The sequence below is a fragment of the Balaenoptera borealis genome, assembly GCF_965194805.1.
Source record: "Balaenoptera borealis genome assembly, chromosome: X".
In the NCBI taxonomy this organism is placed as follows: domain Eukaryota; kingdom Metazoa; phylum Chordata; class Mammalia; order Artiodactyla; family Balaenopteridae; genus Balaenoptera; species Balaenoptera borealis.
Window position 1 is genome coordinate 129,026,180 of NC_138881.1, and position 22,862 is coordinate 129,049,041.

The 22,862-nt window shown below is 36.6% G+C and overlaps 2 protein-coding genes across 3 annotated transcripts in view; one reads left to right on the plus strand and one right to left on the minus strand.

Moving 5' to 3' along the window:
* LOC309620976 (protein eva-1 homolog C-like) overlaps positions 1-17,658 on the plus strand; it is a 39,180-nt gene extending 21,522 nt beyond the window's left edge. Inside the window, exons 7-8 of the mRNA XM_082377803.1 lie at positions 943-1,014; positions 11,105-17,658. Coding sequence (XP_082233929.1) covers positions 943-1,014; positions 11,105-11,487 — 455 coding nt within the window. The 3' untranslated portion in view covers positions 11,488-17,658. The remainder of the gene's footprint in view (positions 1-942; positions 1,015-11,104) is intronic.
* Positions 17,659-17,795: 137 nt separating this feature from the next.
* TMLHE (trimethyllysine hydroxylase, epsilon) overlaps positions 17,796-22,862 on the minus strand; it is a 44,186-nt gene continuing 39,119 nt past the window's right edge. The window contains exons 6-7 of one of the 2 annotated variants that reach the window (XM_082376412.1): positions 21,064-21,229; positions 17,796-20,405 (exon numbers count right to left, since the gene is read on the minus strand). In XM_082376412.1, the coding sequence (XP_082232538.1) occupies positions 20,274-20,405; positions 21,064-21,229 (298 nt within the window). In that variant the 3' untranslated portion in view covers positions 17,796-20,273. The remainder of the gene's footprint in view (positions 20,406-21,063; positions 21,230-22,862) is intronic. The other variant, XM_082376413.1, reaches the window with a different exon arrangement.

Genomic DNA, 22,862 nt, shown 5'->3' on the forward strand with positions numbered 1-22,862 from the left:
CTGCACAAAAACCCATAATGTGAGTTAATACTGCAGTCATAGAAAGGGGTTAAGTCTTTGAGTAGCCAAAGTGGTTAACATAGCTATCACTCATATATCTTAAAATATGCTTATATTCTCCTTAAAAGGTTAATGATATTTATCCTACTCATATTTATAGAACGGGGAAATCTCCAAACAATAAGGTGACCTAGCATGATAACTGTTGTGTATAGTTTGAAGAGAAGAGGGGCTAGAACAAAGTCCAAAGGAATATTAGCCTTAAGATACTTTCAGAGAAAAAGAGATTTCAAAGGGGACTAAGAAGAGATAAGTAAAGTATGAAGAAGATGAGAAGAATGTGATGTGAACGCATAAAGGGAGAAGACTGATGGAAAGGAAGAAGTAATCAACTGTGCCTATAATGTTAAGAGGGACAGTGAGATGAAAACTTAGAGATAGCTCTAAGGGGATGTGAGATCACAGAGAAATTTTTATTTTTGATTTAAAATATGTCAACACTTTTCTAAACTGAGAGGAAGGAGCCATTCCATACATTAAAACAATGGCCTCATCTTCTTTGGTTTTTGGCAAATCCTTATTTTGAAATTGCTTCAGTCCAAAGTCTTCAGTACTTTCCAGTTCAAGAGTCCTTAGTACTTAGTGTACACTCCTTACTTCTGTGCTTTGAAATTTCATTAGTTCATTTATTTCTTCCTCTGTTCTGTGACAATGCCTAGACCATTACCTCATTCAATACTTAGAATTTATTCCATGGAAATAAATAGGTATGATAATGCTGTCACTTTAAAATTCAGGTTTAACACTAATTTAGTCTCTCACAATATATTATTTTTTTAATGAATGTCCGCCAAATATCAACTTTCTATCCAGCCCCACTATATGAACAGTAACTGCAATTCCCATGCCAAATTTTCTACTCCTTGATGTTTTGCATTTCAGTGCCTATAAAGCTGCTGCAACAAATGGACCATAGCTCACTGGACCCGTTTACACTGTCTGATTATATATATGGTAAGTATCAGAAGACATTCTGCATAGTAGGACTGCCTACAAGTGAATGATTAGAAATGGAATAGCTAAATAGTTTTATTTAATACTAAATTTTCTTTTCTTTATCCTTTCCCCCCTTAAAAAACTTGGATCCAAACTGATCTCTTGCAGAATGCCTTCCTATAAAATATCTCTTCCATTCTGACACAGTCATGGGAATTTAATCTAATCTAGAGAGTCTTAAGTGCAAAAATAAAGCCTCATAAAAATGGAATTTAATATTTGAAATGGTACTTTGTTGTCTAACTCTATTGGAAATCTTGCCTAGAATGTCTGACGGTGGAAAGCTTCTTCCATACAGTAGATCCCTTCCATACAAACAATCTCTGGGACTGAGATGTTATATCATAATTAGATATTTAAATTATAGAGTTAAATTATAGAGTTAATATATAATAGCAGAGTCTAAGGTGATTAGTCCAAACTTCATTAATATTTGACTCATTCTCAAATGGCAAACTTCCTCCAAAAAGTTTTCTTTTATTTCATTTTTTGCAGATTTTTGTAGGTATAATTTACATACCATAAAATTCACCCATATTAAGCATACAATTAGTGATTTTTAGTATATGCACAGAGTTGTGTAACCATTACCACGGTCACATTTTAGAACATTTTATCACCCCTAAAAGAAATCCTTTACCCAGTAGCAGCTTATATTGGATTCCCAAGAGACCTATTGGCTCAAAAATAGTTAAGAATACTGATATATTATCAGTCCAATGCAGTTTTCAAATGATGTCAAATGCTATAGACCTTTTTGGTGAAAGTATATGTAGAAAGGTGAATTTTTGAGCAGGTCCCTTATAGATGCTCCTAGATGACTCTGCCACTCCAACATACCCAAAGCTGGCCAACAAACTGGGGAGACAGAATAGGTTACCATTCCCCTGAGACACATTTCTCGTAGGGTTGACTCACTTCCTATATGGTCGTCAGGAAAAGAAGTATCCCTGCTCCATCTTATACAAATTACTCTCACAAACACGCACGCATCTTCATTCCTTGAGATCTCTGGCACATGGATGACAATTTTCTTTTCTGTAGTAATGAGTGAAGTGTTCTGTTTGTGACTATTAGATCAATATTATTAATTGTGTTGAGTTTTCACATCCCTCCTTTACTCCTGTAAGTTTTTGATTATGGATGTTGAGGCTATGTTATCACTTGCCTAAGATATTACATCATCCTGGTGTACTGACCTTTTATTTGTATGTAGTGACCTTTTAAGTCTTCAGTAAGTTTTATTATCCTAACGTCTATTGTGTTTGATGTTAATATAGTTGCACCAGCATTTTGTGGTTTGCATTTTCCTGTTATAGCTTTAAAGTTCCTATTGCTTTCTACATTTCAGGATTGGCGAATTTTCATTTTATTCTGATTTTCAAATTTATTTGCATAGAGTTGAGCAAAGTAGACTCACATAGAACTTTTAAACTTTTAATTTTGAAATAACTTCAAACATATAGAAAACTTTTAAGAATAGTACAAAGAACTCACCTAGGTTCTCCATTTAAAAATATTTTTTGTACATCATGCAGGGACTTCCCTGACAGTCCAGTGGTTAAGACTCTGGGCTTCCACTGCAGGGGGCATGAGTTCAATCCCTGGTCAGGGGACTAAGATCCCACATGCTGTGTGGCCAAAAAAAATTTTTTTATCACATATGCTTTCTTATTATATCACCTAGCCATCTATCTCTGGGTATATATCCATAATACTATTTTTCTGAACACATTGAGGATATGTTGTAGATTTGATGCCCCAGTATTCTAAAGTAGTTCAGTGTATATCTTTAAAACTACAAGCATCTCTCATTCATAAGCATGGAGCAAAAACCATAACCATTGTATATCCATAAAACCCTTGAAATCTGGGAATTAACACTGACAAAAACCACCATTAAATCCAGATACCCTTTTCAAAAATTTCCAGTTGTTTCAATAATGCTCTTTATAACTATATTTTTTTCTGATCTAGGATTCAATACATGATCATATGTTGCATTTGCATTTCATGTTTTTAGTTTCAGTGTAGTCTCTTACAATCTGTAACAGTTCCTTGGTCTTTTCTCTCATGATCTTGACATTTTTGAAGAGGCATAGACCCACTGTTTTGTAGAATGTCCATAAGTTCAGATTTGTCTAGTGTTTCCTCATGATTAGATTCATGTTATGCACTTTTGGCAGAAATACCATAGAAGTGACATATTTGTCCCATTACTGATCATGTTATCTTTGAAAACTTGGTTAAGGTCATGGGTCCCAGTTTTCTTTACTGTAAATAAATTTTCCCTTTGTAAGTAGTACATATCTTGTAGGGAGATGCTTTATATGAATGTCTTGTTCCTCAACAAACTTTCACTCACTATCAGTGATTTTTGCCTGAAAGAATTATTATTTTGGTTGCAAAATAGTGATTTTCCAATTCTCATTTCTTCTACATTTATTTGTTGTAATTCATTTTTAAAAAGAGGTTTCCTTTCTCCTCATTTATTAAGATACTTTCATTGGTTTTTAAATGCAGTGTCTAGATGTGGATTTCTTTTTATTCACCCTGATTGGTATTCATTGGAATTACTGAACCTGTGGATTTCATCAGTTCTAGAAAATATAAGCCTTTATAACTTCATATATTACCTCTGCTCAGTTTTCCTCTCCTCTCCTTCTAAGCCTCTGATTAACCATATAGTAAAGTTTCATACTCTATCCTTCATGTTTTTTATCTCTTGTATTTATTTTTTATCTCTATGCTGCATTCCAAATAATTTCTTCTGGTCTATCTTCCAGTGCTCTAAATTCAGCTGTATCTGATCTGCTATTAAACCTATCAGATTAATTTTAATTAAAATTATTATATTTTTATTTACAGAATTCCTTTTGGTTCTTCTTCAAATCTACTGGGTCATTTTTATGGTTTTTGCTCTATATGCATATTTTCAATCTCTTATTTACATAAAATATATTAAACAATGTTATTTTATATAGTGTTCTTGATAATTCCTTATGCTCCAAATCACTATACTGCTTCTGGATCCTTCAGGAATTAGGAGTAGGTTGGAGTACGAGAGAGAAGTAAGGAGACAAAATGGTTTTAACTGAATAGTGCTGTTGTAATATGGTATTAGTGTCCTGCAGGTGGCAGGTGCCCTAATGTTGGTTGTTTCCCTTTGGGGATCCTTTTGGGACGTTCAATACTGCACTCCTTCTGGACATAATGATGCACTCTTTGTCTTACCTCTCATGAACCTACACAGCTTTTAAGTTTCATTAGGTCCCATTTGTTTATTTTTCTTTTTATTCTCATTACTGTAGGAGGTGGGTCAAAAAAGATCTTGCTGTGATTTATGTCAAAGAGTGTTCTGCCTATGTTTTCCTCTAAGAGTTTTATAGTGTCTGGCCTTACATTTAGTTCTTTAATCCATTTTGAGTTTATTTTTGTGTATGGTGTTAGGTAGTGTTCTAATTTCATTCTTTTACATGTAGCTGTCCAGTTTTCCCAACACCACTGATGGAAGAGCCTGTCTTTTCTCCATTGTATATCCTTGCCTCTTTTGTCATAGATTAGTTGACCATAGGTGCGTGGGTTTATCTCTGGGCTTTCTATCCTGTTCCATTGATCTATATTTCTGTTTTTGTGCCAGTACCATACTGTCTGGATTACTGTAGCTTTGTAGTATAGTCTGAAGTCAGGGCACCTGATTCCTCCAGCTCCATTTTTCTTTCTCAATATTGCTTTGGTTATTTGGGGTCTTTTGTGTTTCCATACAACTTGTAAAATTTTTTGTTCTAGTTCTGTGAAAAATGCCATTGGTAATTTGGTAAGAATTGCATTGAATCTGTAGATTGCCTTGGGTAGTATAGTCATTTTCACAATATTGATTCTTCCAATCCAAGAACATGGTATATCTCTCCATCTGTTTATGTCCTAGTCACATTCTCTGATGTCCACTCTGGCCCAAGGGAAGCAATACACTTTATCTTTCAACCAAAACTTGGGCAGTGAAGGCTGCTCCTCACCAACTGTATCTCTGCTTTGTTATTTCAAACAACTCCAGCTAGCCTCTTGTTTCTGGACTTTTTAAAAAAGAGCCCGTTACCAAGTTCTGTGTCCTTCAAACTCCAGGGGATACAGATAAAGCTTGCTCCAAAATTCTCTTACATGTTTTACTTCAGTAGTAGTACAAGGTAGGACTGTAAACTTTTTTATCTCAGCACATCCAGCAGGGATGATGTGGGGTTGGAGGTGACACATCCATACTTTATGAGGGTAAAAATTTCCTCATGTGAAAAAGGATAGTGTATGAAAAGCACTTAACCAGGGAGGGGAAACAGCACTCCACACACTATCATCTGATGGAAGATGCTTCAAAGAAATTTGTGCTACCAGCCTCTTTCCACAAGCACTCTCTCATTCTTTTATATAGCCTGGAGATGGATGATTACGAGCTAGAAGACACAAAACTGTTTCGGAGTCAGCCCTTTATAAGTCCTGCTCAGATGAATGGTCAACTACCTCTCTTTAATGTGGAGGTACTTGGACCTATTGTTCTCAACAGCAATTCTGTGGCAGGAAAATTCCTATTCTAGTATCTGTTTTTATAGTGTATTCTAATTTTTTGTGCTCAGTGGCAAAAAATTTAAGGTAAAGTTTTCATCACAATCACCTTCTAAGATAAGGCATAAGGCTACTTGAGGGAGCAGCTGTTGAAATGATTAGAGTTTTAGACTGAGAGATACATAAGTGGATTTGAAACAAATTTTGTTCTGTGTGGTGTGTAACACATAAAGCTGATGTGCTTTAGTCTGTGAACAGTGTCATGGCTAAGAAGCACAGTTCAATAGCTGAATATATTTTTAAAAGAGATAAAGTTCTTTACTTTCATTTCTTAAAATCTTGAAAGGGTATATGTAGACCATAGCAACGTTTCTTTAAAACTCCTTTTCAAGCTTCTGTAGGACTTTGTTAAAGATTAACTTTTCATAGCTTTTTTTGGAAACATATTTGTGTTTCTTTTACACATCTTACTGAGAATCTTCGGGGATGGGGTGGCAAGAAGGCTGAGTTTCATATGTCCATCTATTGAGGAGATTATGCTTTCTGAGGGCAAAGACTTCATTCATCTTTATTGTGTCACCAGCAGTAAAGTACCTAGCAATCAGAGGCGGGTAATAAATATTTGTTGAACATTTCATTGATCAAAGCAAGTCACATGGCCATGCTGGGTTCAATAGGAAAGGGATGTATAATGCTTCTATGGGAAGCAGCACTTCATGGTAAAAAACTGGAATATCTGGTGATGTTTTGTGCTGGTCTCAGACTATTGATAGTGATGTCATCAGCTAGAAATGTCTAGAAGCACTCACTTGGACCCGTAATACTCATAGTGAGCTCCTAAAGACATTTCCCCTTTCAGAGCCAATGTTGTGGCCGGACCAGCCCTTGTGGTTATTATGATTGCAAGACACACCTCAACAACAAACATCAGGGAACGTTGAAAAAAATCAAAGCAAGTTTTATTATTCATAGGTCCTGGAGGGTACACAGCATGCCTGGGGCCACACAGTGAGGTCCCAGGTAGAGAGTGAGAGAGAGGATATGGGGTTCTGCCTTTATTGGGATTGAAGGTAGGGTGCCTAGAGTTTCACAGGTTCACTCTTTATTGGTGAATTTAAAACATAAGAATAGGAATTAAAGTGCAGGAAGGGAAAAGCCAGAGCTTTCTAAACAAAAGGAAACTTGGGGTTGGGGGTGCCCTGACTCTTTATCTAGTAGCTGGCAATGTATTTGTTTGCGATGGATGTCTTTGAACATAAGAAATCAAAAGCTAATAGTCAGGCACTTACACCACGGGTGAACAATAAAACCATCTAGCATGAGTTATCCTTCTGGTCACCAAATATTCAGTATGGACAATACAATTACCTATTATCTATCAAACAATAAATCAGTCAGAAAGTCCCAATCACTGACTGTATTGAGCTCAAAGTTTGGGATCTCTAGGTGGTATGTGGTAGTCTCTACATTAAGTCCAGATATGACTCCTCTTGATCCAGAAACACCTGAACTAAAAGTGACCGGAGGTGGAAAGTATTGTTTGATTAGGCCTTTGTTCTGTTCCTTGGGAGTAATTCTCCCACTGTGTCCTTATCTATGAATCTTGGCATTTTCCTTTAGAAAAATCTTTCTTTTTCTTTTATTCTTTTTGGTAATATTTGAAATATGAGGCTGTAGTTAGGGGCTGAGAAGCTCTCTGCGAATACTTCTTATCCATGAAAGGGTTATTTTAAAATCCACAACCATCATATTTTCCATTAGTTAAGACTTATTTTTATTTTAGCAGTACATTTTCTAAAATTTATTCAACTTTTTAGCTATTTTGTTTCAGTCAGATCCATGTACCAATAGCTGTACCCACAATATTTTTTAATGTTAATTTTATTGGAGTATAGTTGATTTACAATCTTGTGTTAGTTTCAGGTATACAGCAAAGTGATTCAGTTATATGTATACATATATTCATTCTTTTTAGATTTTTGTCTCATATAGGTTATCCCAGAATATTGAGTAGAGTTCCATGTGCTATACAGTAGGTCCTTGTTGATTATCTATCTTATATATAGTAGTGTGTATATGTTTATCCCAAACTCCTAATTTATCCCTCCTCCACCCACATTTCCCCTTTGGTAACCATAAGTTTGTTTTCCATATCTGTAAGTCTATTTCCATTTTGTAAATAAGTTCATTTGTTTCATTTTTTAAAAAATTAGATTCCACATGTGATATCATGATATTTGTCTTTGTCTGACATTTCACTTAGTATGATAATCTCTAGGTCCATCCATGTTGCTGCAAATGGCATTATTTCATTCTTTTTTTTATGGCTGAGTAGTATTCCATTGTATATATATACCACATCATCTTTATCCATTCCTCTGGCATTGGACATTTAGGTTGCTTCTATGTCTTAGCTATTGTAAATAGTGCTGCAATGAACATTGGGGTGCATGTATCCTTTCAAATTATGGTTTTCCACAGATTATATGCCCAGGAGTGGGATTGCTAGATCATATGGTAGTTCTATTTTGAGTTTTTTAAGGAACCTCCATACTGTTCTCCATAGTGGCTGTACCAATTTACAGTCCCACCAATAGTGTAGGAGGGTTCCCTTTTCTCCACACCCTCTCCAGCATTTGTTTTTTGTAAACTTTGATGATGGTCATTCTGATCCCTGTGAGGTGATACTTCATTGCAGTTTTAATTTGCATTTCTCTGATAGTTAGTGATGTTGAGCATCTTTTCATGTGCTTTTTGGCCATCTGTATGTCTTCTTTGGAGAAATGTCTATTTAGATCTTCTGCCCATTTTTTCATTGGGTTGTTTGTTTTTTGATACTGAGCTGCATGAGCTGTTTGTGTATTTTGGATATTAATCCCTTGTCGGTCACTTCATTTGCAAATATTTTCTCCCATTCTGTGTACCCACAATATTTTTAAAACATGTTCTCTCTCTACACTTAATTAAATTAAATCTTCCAGATTTCTGTAGGAGAACTACAACCTTAATTTCTTTTCCCTGCACCATTTTTTATTTTATACACCATGAAAGGATTTAATAGGTACCAAATTATTTGATTCAGAGTTTAAAATTTCTCCTTCATTTATGAAAGACATTTTTTTCTGGACATAGAACTCATTGTTAAAAGTCTTTTTCTTCTAGCACTTTAAATATGTCATCCCACTGCCTTCTAGCCTCAATGGTTTATTGATGGGAAATCAGCTGTTAAAATTATTGAGGATCCTATGTACATTATGAGTCACTTTTCTTTTGCAGGTTTCAAAATTCTTTTCATCTTAAACTTTCAACAGTTTTGTTATGATATGTCTAGGTATGAATCTCTGAGTTTTCTAACTTAGAGTTTGGTGAGTTTCTTGGATGTGTAGTGTTATGTTATTCATCAGATTTGGGGAGTTTTCTGTCATTATTTCTTCAACTACTCTTTCTGCCTATTCAACTCTCTCCTCTCTTTCTGGGACTCCTATTATGCATATGTTGGTATGTCTAATGGTGTCACACAGGTCTCTGAGGCTATGTTAATTTATCTTCATTACTTTTTCTTTCTGTTTCTCAGACTGCATAACTTCAGAGAACTAAAGGAAAGTATGAAAATGATGTCTCACCAAATAGAGAATTTCAATAAAGAGAAATTATAAAAATTCAACTTGATATAAATTCTGGAGCTGAAAAGTATAACTAAAATGAAAAGTTCACTAGAGAGCTCACAGCATATTTGAGATGGCAGAAGAAAGAATCAGTGAAATTAAAGATAGGCCAATTGAAATAGGAGGGACAGATTCTCTAAAGAAAGCAAGTTGAAATAGGAATGATAAAATAGGTATAGGTATGGATTAGTTCAGATTAAGGAAGATGAGGGAGTTTCTTTTTTGAGAGTGGAGATAGGGATGAATAGGTGGGGCACTGTAATGGTAGACACATAACATTATGCATTTATCAAAATCCATAGAACTGTACAACATAAAGAGTGAATCCTAATATAAACTGTAGATTTAGTTAATAATAATATATCACTATTGATTCATCAATTGTAACAAATGTATTACACAAATGAAAAATGTTACTGAGTTGGCCAAAAAGTTCGTTTGGGTTTTTCCATAACACGGTTAGATCCTATAGAATATAAAGTCATTAAAACAAATTTAGAAAAATACCTGAAAGATCTACATCAAAAAGTTAACAGTCAGCATTCCTAAGTGATGATATTGCCGGTGGTTTTTCCCATTTTCTGTATTTTCTAAGTTTTATCATAATATATCTCATGTTTATAATAAAAAAAAGACAAAGATAAAAAGTTAATCCATCTCTCGGTGGGAAAGAAAGGCTATCTGGTCATTTCATGAAAAGATCATAATATTGTGAACATAATACTGCTCTAAAAAATAAAGTCCTTTTAAAAAAAACAAAAGAAAAAAGATAACACTGCATATATAATGTTATCTGCTTTTTTCCAAGTAAACTCTCAGTAGCAGTTTCTCCTGTCATAATAAATAATTTTTAGATATCCAAAAAGACAACTAATTATAGGTAAAGGTCATAAAAAGATAAATTCTTCTTTCTGAATTGATAGCAAGGGGAGAAATATGTGTCTCTCTGGTGTACTGTGTTGCATTTAATATGGAACTGGTGTGAAATAAGCACCTTCTTTGAAGGTAGGAATAGGAAGTGTACCATTTTATTCTCTGTAATTTGAACTTTGACAAATGAAAAATGCGTATCCAACTACTATCTTTTGTTTGAGACATTAGGAAAAACCCCCACTAAACCATGCTTGGGCTCTACATTTATAAAGATTAAATAAACACGAAGGCCCAGTCCAATTCTTATTCAATGTCTTAGTCTGCTCAGGCTTCCGTAAGAAAATACCATAGACTAGTTGGTTTAAACAACAGAAATTAATTTTCTCACAGATCTGGAGACTAGAAGTTTCAGATCAAGGTGCCAGCATGGTCGGTTTCTGGTGGGAACTCTCTTCCTATACTGTAGACATCTGCCTTCTCACTAGATGTCCTTAAATGGGAAAGAGAGAGAGGGACAGAGAAGGAGGGACAGAGAGAGAGAGGCAGAGAGACAGAGACAAACAGAGAGAGAGAGAGATCCTTATGTTGTCTCTTGTTATAAGGGCACTAATCCCATCATGAGGGCCCTACCATCATGACCTTATCTAAACTTATTTTCCAAAGGTTTCATCTCCAAATACCATCACATTGAGGTTAGGGCTTCAAAACGTGAATTTGGGGGTAGCTACGCAATTTAATCTATAGCATTCAGGAATACAAAACCATCAAGAGACTAAAGAACTGGTTTGTCATTTGTCATTTATTCTTTGTTTGTTTTAGTATTTCTCATATCTGCCCCATTATAGAGTATTCTCAGAAGGATCTACCTTGGCTAAGCGATGAGATCAATAAATACTTGTCTCCTTGAACGATGCCCATGATCCTTATGGGTCACTGGTTTATTGTTTTCCTCACAGGCGTCCCTGAGAAAATGGGCCTGTATTTCCTGTGCGGTGTCTCCGGAGGTCTTATCTTTCTATTATGCATCTTTACTCCCAAAGTGACCTTTATCCAGGACTTGAAAGAAGTTTTCTGGTGTAAAAATTCCAAGTTGGGCAAGAGAAAGCTACAGGACCAAGAGGAAGAAGAAGAAGATAACCACAACGATGACAGTTCTTCTGGCTCCTCTTTCCATCATTTTACTCACACCTATCCAGCCTCAAATAGCCTGTTTTGCCCTGAACTGACTGCAGTTTTAGAGCGTGCAGCTAAGGAAAGAAACCGAGAAAGAGATGAAATCTGGATAGCCAAAGAACCTAGTCCCTATGCCATTTACAAAGTCAAATCTGCCACAAAATAAAATGACCCAGAATATGCTATTTACCTGAGTACCAAGTGTAAAGACAGATGATCGTATGTTTTAAATACAGAAATGCCACAACATACTGGGTAATAGGGATGGAAAAGTATTATTGTTTATATATCAGTTTTCAAAGGTCTGATTGAGACCATGAGCTTTCAGGTTACAGTAAGGCCCCATAAGCTATATGACCATACTAAATTTTTTAGAAAGGTCTACAAAAAGGAAAATAGAAATGAGGTCATTAGTGTGAAAGTTTGTTAATAAGCAGGGGAGTAAGCCCTGGAAGTTTTGGTAGATAGGGAAAGAAATTACAACATATAAGCCTAGGATACTACCTATATCAATGAGTTCACCTGATGAAAAGATACTTTTAAGCATATATTTAGGATTTTATAAAGGCTCAGAGATGAGGTGGAACAAGCACTTGACAAGGAGTAGTAACAGGACACATGAACTTCAAGAGGTCACTCAATTTCTCCATTTTATGATCTATAAAATATACTTAAAATTGTGATTGTTTAGAAAATCAAATGGATTATTGTATGTAAAGGTGTTATATAAAATGTAATTTAGGGTGGCAGGAGTTACTATGTTCCAATTGTTGGCACTTTAGAATCTATCTATATTCAAAGGCAAATCAGCAAAAATACTAACCTTATGTGGTACAGTGGATTATTCATTTGTGGATTGTCAGGTGTTAAATACTGCCCATTAAATGTCCTTTTTAAATAATTCATTCATTTAACATCTCCAAATGCTGGGTATTGGGGATATAGAAATGAATAAGACAGCCCCTGCTCTCAAGGAGTTCACAAATTAGTCAGGGGAAACTGGCTCTTAAACAGAATATGGGGGAAGCATAAGGTGCTAATGTGCAAAGGGCTGAGGTCAGGGAAAAGGCAAAATAATAAAGAATATTAATAACTAAAACATACAGGGTAAAAAGAGGCGAGGCTACGATTGAATCTTGTAGGATGACTAAAAGTTTGCTAGGCACACTAGATGGTGGGAACATGGCATTCAAGGAAAAGGAAAAAGCATGTGAAAAGGCACAGAGACAGGGCCAGGCATGGCACGTTGGGGGAACTGCAAATAATTATATATAAGATAACGTGTAGAATAGTGTGCAGTTTTTAAGGGCCACTCTGGGTTCAGTATGGAGATTCAATTAGGAACAAGGACAAGAGTGAAGGCAGGAACATGTTAGAAAATATTTTTAAACCTTTTAGAAATGTTTAGCTAAAATATATATAAATACATTTTAATCTGTAAACTTGTATTGATATTGACAAATTGCCCACAAAATTTACTCCCGTAAGATAGACACACACCAAAGAGTGTATGAATGCTCACTTCTCCACATCTTAACAATGCATACTAAAAATCTAAGGGAATCTACCCCAAATATGCTTCTCACCTTCCCTCCTATAAGCCTGAATTCTTTCTATATCTTTATTTATTGTCTTTTTCACTCATGTCTGAAAGTGTGAAGCACAATTTCTTTTTAAGTCCAGCTCACAATAATTGCAAGAAGTGTGTGTTTATTTCCACATGTTTTCTTTTTAAAAAATATTTCAGACATACAAGAGTGTAGATGATAATATAACAAATAACAATCTACTTACCACCAAGTTTTAGCTCTAAAGCATCACAACGATAGCTGAAGCCCCTGTGTATTCTTCCTTGATCTCATTGCCCTTTATTCCTCCAGTCCTTATTCCCCAGAGGTCATCATCACCTGAATTTGTAATTTATCATCCACACACAGATTTTTATTCTTTTGTTACATATTCATGGATTGCATAAAAATATCAGAGTGCTGTTCTGCCTTTTAAAAAACTTCATGTAATTGGTAATATATTGTACATATCTTTGTGCAGGTTGCAGTGTTCACTTAATCTTACGTTTGGGGAATATGTCCACTTGGGTAATCATGATGATGCAAATTGTTATCAGTTGTGGCAGGATGATGTTTACTAGGAAGTCAAGACATTGGGATGTCAAGTAGCATTTACTACCTGTGCAGTGATTAGAAAGATGGTGAAGTCACTAGGCTTCTTATGTGTCTAGAGATGTGCTGTCAAATAGGGTAGCTATTTGGCCACATGTGGCTTTTTACATTTAAATGCAAATTGAATGAAATTGAAAAATCAGTTTCTCAGTTCCACTAGCCACATTTCAAGTGCTCAAAAGCCACATGTGACTAAGGGCTACCATATAAGACAGCACAAATAAGAAACCTCTCCATCATCACAGAAAGTTTCTATTATATACCAAATGGTGGGATTTCTATTATATACCAAATGGTGGGATTTCTATTATATCCCAACTTAACTCATTTGTTTCACTCCTACAAAAGACGGATGGGTCGTGGAAAATGACAGCAGATCATCACAGATTTAATTCGGTGGCAATATCAATTGCAGCTGAGATTTCAGATGTGTTGTGAGCTCTGGAGCAAATCGACAACCCACAAAGTTTCTTTTCTCCGGTTCCCCACGATAAACAAAATCAGAATAAGTTTGCATTTACAAGGAGTATTAATTTTACTGTCCATCCCTCAGGGCAATGCCAGATCCCTTGTTCTTTGTTGGGAGTTGTGATATATATATATATAAAATGTCTGCCATAAGGAGGGAGATTAAATTCTGTGGAAGTTCTATGGAAAGTCAGGATATTACTTCTTAAGTGAGAGCAAGTTGCTGCACCTCACACTACTTATGATTAAGAAAGAGGCACAATAATTGGTGTGTCTCTTTGGATTTTGAAGACTGTGTACATTGATTTTGTATCCTGCTACTCTACCAAATTCATTGATTAGTTCTAGTAGTTTTCTGGTGGCATCTTTAGGATTCTCTATGTATAGTATCATGTTATCTGCCAACAGTGACACTTTTACTTCTTCTTTTCCGATTTGGATTCCTTTCATATCTTTTTCCAGAATCCTCTAATCTCTCCCTCTTTGACTAGCTCCTTTCCTTTCAGTAAGAAACATGCTCCGGTCCACTCTCCCTTTCTGAAAATAAATATCCTCAAATGGATGGGTCTCCTCTTCCTCATCTTCCTCACAATGTCAAACTATGTGCTTCACTGTAGAGTAATCCAGCTGGGCCCTTTTTGGGGACACTTCAGTATCAATATCCTTAGATATTTTTCTCTTTCGTTGGTCAGATGGCCCACAGAATCCTCCTCCAGCTGCCAGAATTTTAGGGTCAGAGTTGGAGAAGACTGGGGGTTTATAGCTTTCAGGGTGCATACCTCCACTTAAGCCCTCTGTTTTCAATATGAGACTCCAACTGTTGGCTATGTTTGGGAACTCCCAATCCAGATTGTCTCTGCTTTACCCTCTCCAGAGAATAACACTTCAGACTTCTGTCAGGGCAGGGCAGGGCCAGACACTCAGCGCAGGCAGGCATCAACTACAGAAAGGGATTTTGAAAAGAATCTACTTCTTACTTTTCAAAAACCCTCATTAGTTTGGTACCCACTCCCCTTTCACCTCCCCTTCCAGAGTTACCTGTTGCAACCTTTGAAGATTCTTGTGAGGAGTGAAGGGGGGTTAGTAAATCAGGTTGTTTTCTGGCTTTTCCCACTAAGGGCTTAGAATTCCTAGTTTGTGGACTTCTTAGTTGTCTCTTTTCCTGCTCCTCTAATCTTTTCAAATATTGCTTTATAGTAGTTTCAGTGGGGTTTTGGAAGGTGAAGTCAGATGTGGAAGTATCATTGCAGGCATGGATGTCTCCCTGCCTGTCTCATTCACCCTACACATCTTTGTTATCAAGCCACTCTCCCTAAGACACTCCAGACTCAGCTTTTCTCATCAGGCTCTCTGATCTCTTCTATGACCTTTCTGCTCTTTCAGCTCTCAGCCCTCAGACCACCTACCCCAAACCAACTTCCTATCCATAAAGGCCATGCTTGATGTTCAGACGCCTTGCCAGTACTTCTGCAATTCACGACCTGTCTACTCTCTCTGACCCTTAGCATTCCAAATACTTTTCCAGCTCTGACTCCCATAACTTTGCTCTTTCTCTCTAAGTAGAATGCTGATTTCTATCAAACACACAGGCTAACCCTGGTCTCTGCTATTTGTTCAAATAATGATATTGGTGACAATGATAAACTACTAAGTACTGAGTGTTTATTATGTGCTGCTCACTATGGTAGACACTTTATACATATGACCTCATTTCATTCTTTACCACAGGTTTATCAGATAGATGTCATTTTTTACCCCACTTTGAAGGTTAAGAAACAGAGGCTCAAGGAGAGAAAGTGGCTTCCCAAAATTCGCCAGGCTAGTAAGAGACGACAGAGGTGGAATTCAAGCCAAGGTTGGTTCAAGTCCATGCTCTTCCTACAACACTATGCTGCCTCAGTCAAGGTATGAGAGAGGGAGCTAGAAAGCAGAAGGTGAGAGGACACTGAGTACCTGAATTGGAGGGAGTTAACCACCATCAGTGGGGCAAAGGGTAGACCATAGGTAATGATGGGGCTAATAGAGAAAAGCCTTCACTGACTTCACAGGTTTGCATAGCATTGACCCTTGTGATCTTCACTTGTGCACACGATAAATTACCATGCTTATCCACCCACATAGGAAGTTAGAACACCACTATTAATCAATATAATACACACCTACATAGCTTAAGACAATGTATCACAACTGTAAGAGATGTTTGATTAGTGTTTTCGAGAAAGGAAGCTTGGATTCCGTTAATCAAGCTAAGACTTTACACTGTTTCATAGTCTGGCACAAAAACAGACATGATAGCGATGAGTGTGATCCACCAAGAAAGTGTGCAGTCATATTTTGCAAACTCAATTTAGGGAATCAGGGAAGAAGAATATCAATATGGAAAAGATTTCCATTCAAGATGTTACAGTGAGTTCATGCTGTGGCTCGCCTTGTGCTCCAAACACACAGCAATGATGGCAAAATATAAAAAGGTAAAATAAAAAGGGAATGGTCAACATACACACAAAAAGGATAATTGTCTCTGTGCTGAAGCAGCAGGCTTTTGCTGCACTGGAAGCAAACAATGGTGTCTAAAAGTTAAGCTCCTGCTATGAGCAAGATGGAAGCTCACTGCTTAAAGCCAAGAGCCAGGATGGAATTACCCACAAACCCACCAACCCCTGAATGTAAATCAGGAAAAAAAGAGCTACTACCAAATCTCCCAGCATCTTTGGCTCTGGTGAGCTGCAATCTTGAAGAGGTGAGGACACGGACACAGGCTGACCTCACAACTAGGAGCTGAGCCAAGACATCAGCTGGCTCTGTGAGTGGATCTCCAATATGCCCAAGAGCTTCCTGGGGCAGTGATGTGAACAGGTCCTGTAAGGTGCTTTTGATCTTAACAACTGACTGGTATTTTGCAAGATTGTGGTAAGAAGGAAATATGCTGAATAGGTTGATTGATTTCCTTCTATCATCAAGGTTCCACCTTTGAAAGAGGTAAAATTAGAGAAAGTGAAGAACAGTTTTTAGAAAGTTGGGGGGGGTGTTTGTGGATGTTTGCAGACTATTTGCAAAACAAATGTAGATATTCTCATGGTTCTTTTAAGATTTTTTGGGAAAGACTGTGAAAGTGGAGATGATTATTATCTATGATTGGTCAGCTAGACTGTGTAAGTATGGGAAAGGGGGGTAGGAATTAACATTTATTGAGCAATATGGCAAATTACTTTAAAGCACTGTCTCTGTGGCCAGACTGTGAAGGTTCTAATCCAAACTCTGACACTTATTTAGCTATGTGATCTTGGGTAAGCCACTTAATCTCTCATTGCCTGTATTTGTTTATTTCTAAAATGGGGATACGGTTGCTGTGGGGATTAAAAGCACTTAGAACTGTGTCTGGCACGTAGCAAGCACTATGTAAGAGTTAGCTATTATTATTGGTCATTATTATGTGCCGCAAACATCTTAGTTAATAATCAGAAATTTGTCACAAAACCCTGTAAGGTAGGTATTTTCCTTACTGTACCCATATAAGAAAACTTAAGCGATGAGAGGCCAAACAAAATTACAAAATGGCACAGCCTTTAGATGCTACTTAGTCCAAGGCCTTCATTTTAAACTGAAGAAGAGAAAACTGAAAAGCAAAATGCAGCTAGCAGCAAGAAGGTAGGATCAACAGTCATGATTTGCGTGGGACTTTCCCAGTTTTAAAACTATAAATTCTGCAGCCCAGGAAACCCCTCTCAGTTTGCACACACTTGAATGCTTGGTCTCCCTAGATGAAGATGAACAAAATTCAACGCCAGTTAACTGCCAAACATAAAAAGACACACAGAGAATGTGATATTTTCTGGTGAGTTTGTTTGAAAATAATTCGTTAATTTATTCTCATTACAACAAATCCGTATTATGAAATGATTATGTTAGGTGCTATGACACCATATTAGGTGCTGTGCTCTTGACTCTCTACTGATCCCATCCCACTATAGCAAAAGGTAAAAGTGACTCTACAGTGAGCTTGGTTGACACACACCCATGCTTACATTTTCAGGGACACCAGAAAGAGATGTGAAAAAGAAATCTCTCACGTAGAAAGTTGTCAATGACCATGATCAACACTCAAATAATTCCTTTTCCTCTTTCTTCCTCTGAGGAGAGTACACTGTAGAAAAGTATTGATTGAAAATTTAGGAACATGAGGATGAAATAATTAATGAATCAAGGTCCCAGGGAAGACAGAAGGTAAAGGGAGTCCTTCAGTAAGGGAGAAGATTGATCTGTGTCCTTATCACCCCAGGGCCATGAATATGTTCTTTCCTTGTCATAAAGCAATGCTGACCTCAGTTATAGTGTAATTTTCAAGGCTAATTTAGGCAAAACTTCAAAAAAGGTAAATATCCTGATGAAGACTAATGAATGGTAACATATTTTAAGAGTACATAATAGTACAGAGAAAAGGCGGTATGTTAAAATGTTGTTACTTCTATTCTAATTGCTAAAGGGTATACTCTTTAAGACGTGAACTTAATTATCAATCCTTTGACCTAAGAGGAAAACACATTTCATGGAAGACCCCTAAAGATTCCTATATAGTACAATTAAAATGCAGAAATATTTGAGAACATATTTTGGAGCACTGGATGGGTCAATAAAATAATGTATAAACTATTAAATGTGAACTAGGAACTTCCTGAAAGCATCAGATTACGCTCTATTCTCTGTCAGAATACCAACTTTTCTTTGACTTGTGACTCCTAGCCTCACTAATAATGCTTTTTTCCTCTTGTGCACATCCTAGCCTGGACTGTCTTTCATCATTTTATAGCAGTCAATGTGGTTATTGTACAGCTTCGCTTTCAATGAAAGCCAAGGGAGAATAAACCTCACACCTATCTCTCTGTCTCTGTCTATTTCTGTCTCTCTTTCCCTCTCTCTCTCTCCACATATAAAGGAAAGCCATTAAAAAAATAAAAGAAACAGGGTATTATACTTAACCCAGTCAAATCTTGGCAATTAACATGTATAATATTTTAAGATAGGGAAAAAAAAGATTAGCAGAAATGGAGGAAAACAGATTGTATCCTAAATTCCATCAAAAGCCAAAAAGCAATTTTGGATAGTAATCTCCAGTTCTTTGGAGGCACATTATCGATTGTGATGAATTCCCTGAACAATCTTAGAGACTACCCCTCTGTACCCTTTGTTGTGTTTTGTGTGTATGCACACAAGCGTGTGCATATGTGTGTGAATTACTATATGGAACCTCAGAAACGTCTAAAAACTTTCTGCAATTATCCCTCACAGAATTACCAAACTGATGGGTTTGTTTCACAGGAGCTATTGTGACTTCTCAGTTTTACTCCTCAAGAGATGACTTAGATAGAGATAACTCTTCTCACAAGCTAAAACACTCTGTATTCAGTTCCTACCTTATCACTGAGCTTGTGATATGAAGCAATTCCTACAATATCTGTAGTTCTAGGAGACCATAGAGAAAAATTTAGGGTTCCAGTTAAACTCTTTAATCCATAGGCCTATGTAAAGGACTGTCCCAAGGTATCCTCTAGCACACTGGTTCTCAAAGTGTGGTCTAAAGACACCTGGAGCAGTCCATGAGATCCATTTAGTGGGTTTGTGTATTAAAAACAATTTTTAATAACAACATTAAGATGATATTGCCTTTTTCACTCGAATTATCTGATGAATGTACAGAAGACTTTTTTCCAGAGGATACATGACATGTGATGATGTCACCTCTCTGATAGCTGATGGATGTGTGCTTTTTTGTTCTTAAATTTTAAACATTTCTAAGTTTTAATATCTAATACAATTAGTAGCAATAGATACGACCCACATCCAAGCATTCTTTGGGGTCCTCAATAACTTTTAAGAGTGATTAGGTGTCTTAAGACCAAAAATGTTGCAAATCTCTGCTCTATTAAGACTTTGTTATTCCTAGAATGCATTTCTTTTTAACAGATTCTGTTGAAACAAATTTTTACCTAGTGACTATTATTGTTTCTCTATCAATGTGGTGATTATATTTCTGAAGCAGATTGACCACAATTACATCAAAAGGTCCAAAAACCAAATGAGTCCATGTTATAACTTGGGGAAGAAAGCTACCATACTAGATGGCTGACATTGGCTATCTCAGAAGCCTCTCTCCAAGGTTTTCCCTATTAGAGAAAGGGGAGGTTTTTGTTTTGTGTGATGAGGTAAGGAGACAATTTGAAGTCGGTATTGACACAATATTATTCTGCTGATATGAACTCTGGTAGCCAGGTTGTCAGGTGTGTTCATAATACCAATGCTGTCAATTTTAAGCCTGAAGACCCAAGAGACGAGCAGTGTTTAATACATCATCCCTTGTTAAATAGCAGCCACAGAGTTGGCGGTAGCCAGTGAAGGATTCCCTGCCATGTAGGACGCGCCAGTTGTCTATAAATAGGACCTGTGAATGGGGAAAAAAGAGAGAAAAAACACTCAGAACAAGGGCAGACCAAAGGAACCCTAAATCAGAAGAGATCATTTAAAATAAAAGCTTTAGGTTGTTCTCTGGTTACATTCAATGAAGTGTTTTTCTTTTGAGATTAAACAAACATTTGGAAACTAGGATGTACATAGCTCTGTAGTAGGCTAAATGGACGTAACAAAGGTAACAGCAGGTTACAGGCCCTGAACTTTGAGGAGCTTGTATTTCTTGAGTAATTATTCTCTTATCAAAACAAAGCAAACCAAATCATTGGTTTCTTTTTTTTCTTTCTCTTTAATTGTTATTATATATGTTCTCAAAGAGTTAAACTATTTCATTATGTCTTATGCTAAGCTAGAGATATTCTTTATCCAGAGGAAATATCAAGAGCAAAAAAAAAAAAGGAATCATAAAGCCAGAAGGACCCTTAGCTCTTAGGGACTATCTAGTTCAACCCCCTCATCATACAAATAGAGTCACTGAGTCACTGGGGAGAGCCTGCTTCTAGGTCATTTAGTGAGTGAGTGGTAGGACCAGGGCCAACACCCAGGACTCTTTTCTCTTTTTCCTTTGAGACATTTTGACTCACATATTCAATAGGTACTCATTCTTCACTGCTTCAGTATAACAAGCTTACTTGACAACTTTTGAGTTTGGCACCCACCCTGCCAGGCTTTAGTTTGACCCAAAACTCATTCTCAGGTTTCCTCAACTCTATTGTTAGAGTCCGGTGTGCTGTATACCAACGATGGACAACATCATAAGGTACGGTATTGATGACAGCCCGGTCATAGTTGTTGTACCTAAGGTGAAATTGTGAGAAAGAAAGATCTCCTCAAACACATGTTAAAGACATCTGTTGCTTATTAAGCAATTTTATATAAGCTTTCCCTATACTTATTACTTGTCCCATGATGAGGTAACAATAATAATGTTCTCTCATGACTATAGGATTTTAGAGAAGAGCTCCACTGCCTGTTGACCATATTTTGTTTTCTTTTGGAAAATCTGAGGATAGGGGATAGAAGAAAGTTTTAGCTGGTTTCTACCATCTTAGAATATTATGTTTTATCTAAAGAACATTCCCTTGGCCAAATTTCATAGAAACATTGGGGAAAGATCTGAGCTTTCTCCTCACCAAGCTTAGGTTGGCAAGAGTTTGTACTAACAAAGCTTTCTTTTTAATAGGATGACTTACAACTTTTCAGGTGTTTTCCTTCGTGGGAGAAATCCTAGCTACAGCCTAGTAGAGAGTTTACCCAGGAATCTTCACTGATTCATTCATTCAACCCTAACATTTACATGAGCACTTGCTATGTGCTAGGTGGTGTGTCAGGCATTAAAGATATAATGGTGAACACAGCAGACATGATCCCAGCCTTTGGGGATTTTACATTCTATTGAGAAAGATAGATGATGAACAAGTAACAAATACATAACTAGTTACAGATGTTATGTAGAAAAAAATAGTGTTAAATGATAAAAGAAAATATTGGAAAGTCTATTTCAGAAGGATTGTTGAGAGAAGGACTTTTTTTTTTTTTTTAAAGAAGTGACATTTGAGCTGGTACTTGTATGATAAGAAACCAGCAATATGACAAGCTGAGAGAAGCACGTTCCAGGCAGAGAACAGCAAGTACAAAGTCTTAGGGTGGAAAGTCGTTTTATGTTTGCAGACAAGTGAGAAGGCCATGTGGCTGAAGCTGAGTAACCAAGGGGAATAATGGTAAGAAGTGAAGTGGAGGAGGGCAGCCATGGGCCAGATCATGTATAGCTCTGTAGGCTATGGTAAGGACTTTGGATTTTATTCTAAGGTACTGTGGGAAGCCACTGAAAAAGCTTTGCTAAGATATTGGATTTCTTTTTTACCTAAGGCAAATTAATTTTTTTACTGAAGTATACTACATATACAGAAAAGTACACAAATCATAAGCTTGATGAATTTTCATGATGTGAACACATCCATTTCACTAGCACCCAGGTCAATGCATAGATAATTACCTGAACCCCAGAACATTCCCTGTCCCCCTTTCCCATATTGTCTCTCCCCTCACCCAAGGATAACTACCATCATGACTTCTTTCAGCAAAGATTAGTTTTGCTTATTTATAAAACTTTATATAAATGGAATACTACAGTATGTACTCTTTTGTGCCTGGCTTCTTTCATTTAACATTATATTTAGGAGATTTATCATCATTGTGGTATATGGCAATAGTTCATTCATTCTTCATGTTGAATAGAATTTTATTGTGGGACTATACCACCACAATTTATTCATCCAATCTCTTGATGGACATTTGAGTCATTTCTGGTTTGTAACTATTACAAATAGTGCTGGAGGTTCTGGTCCATGATGGAAATCTAGGAGGCTCCTGAACTCACCTCCTCCCATGGACACAGCAAATCTACAGTTACACAGGGAACAATTCCCTA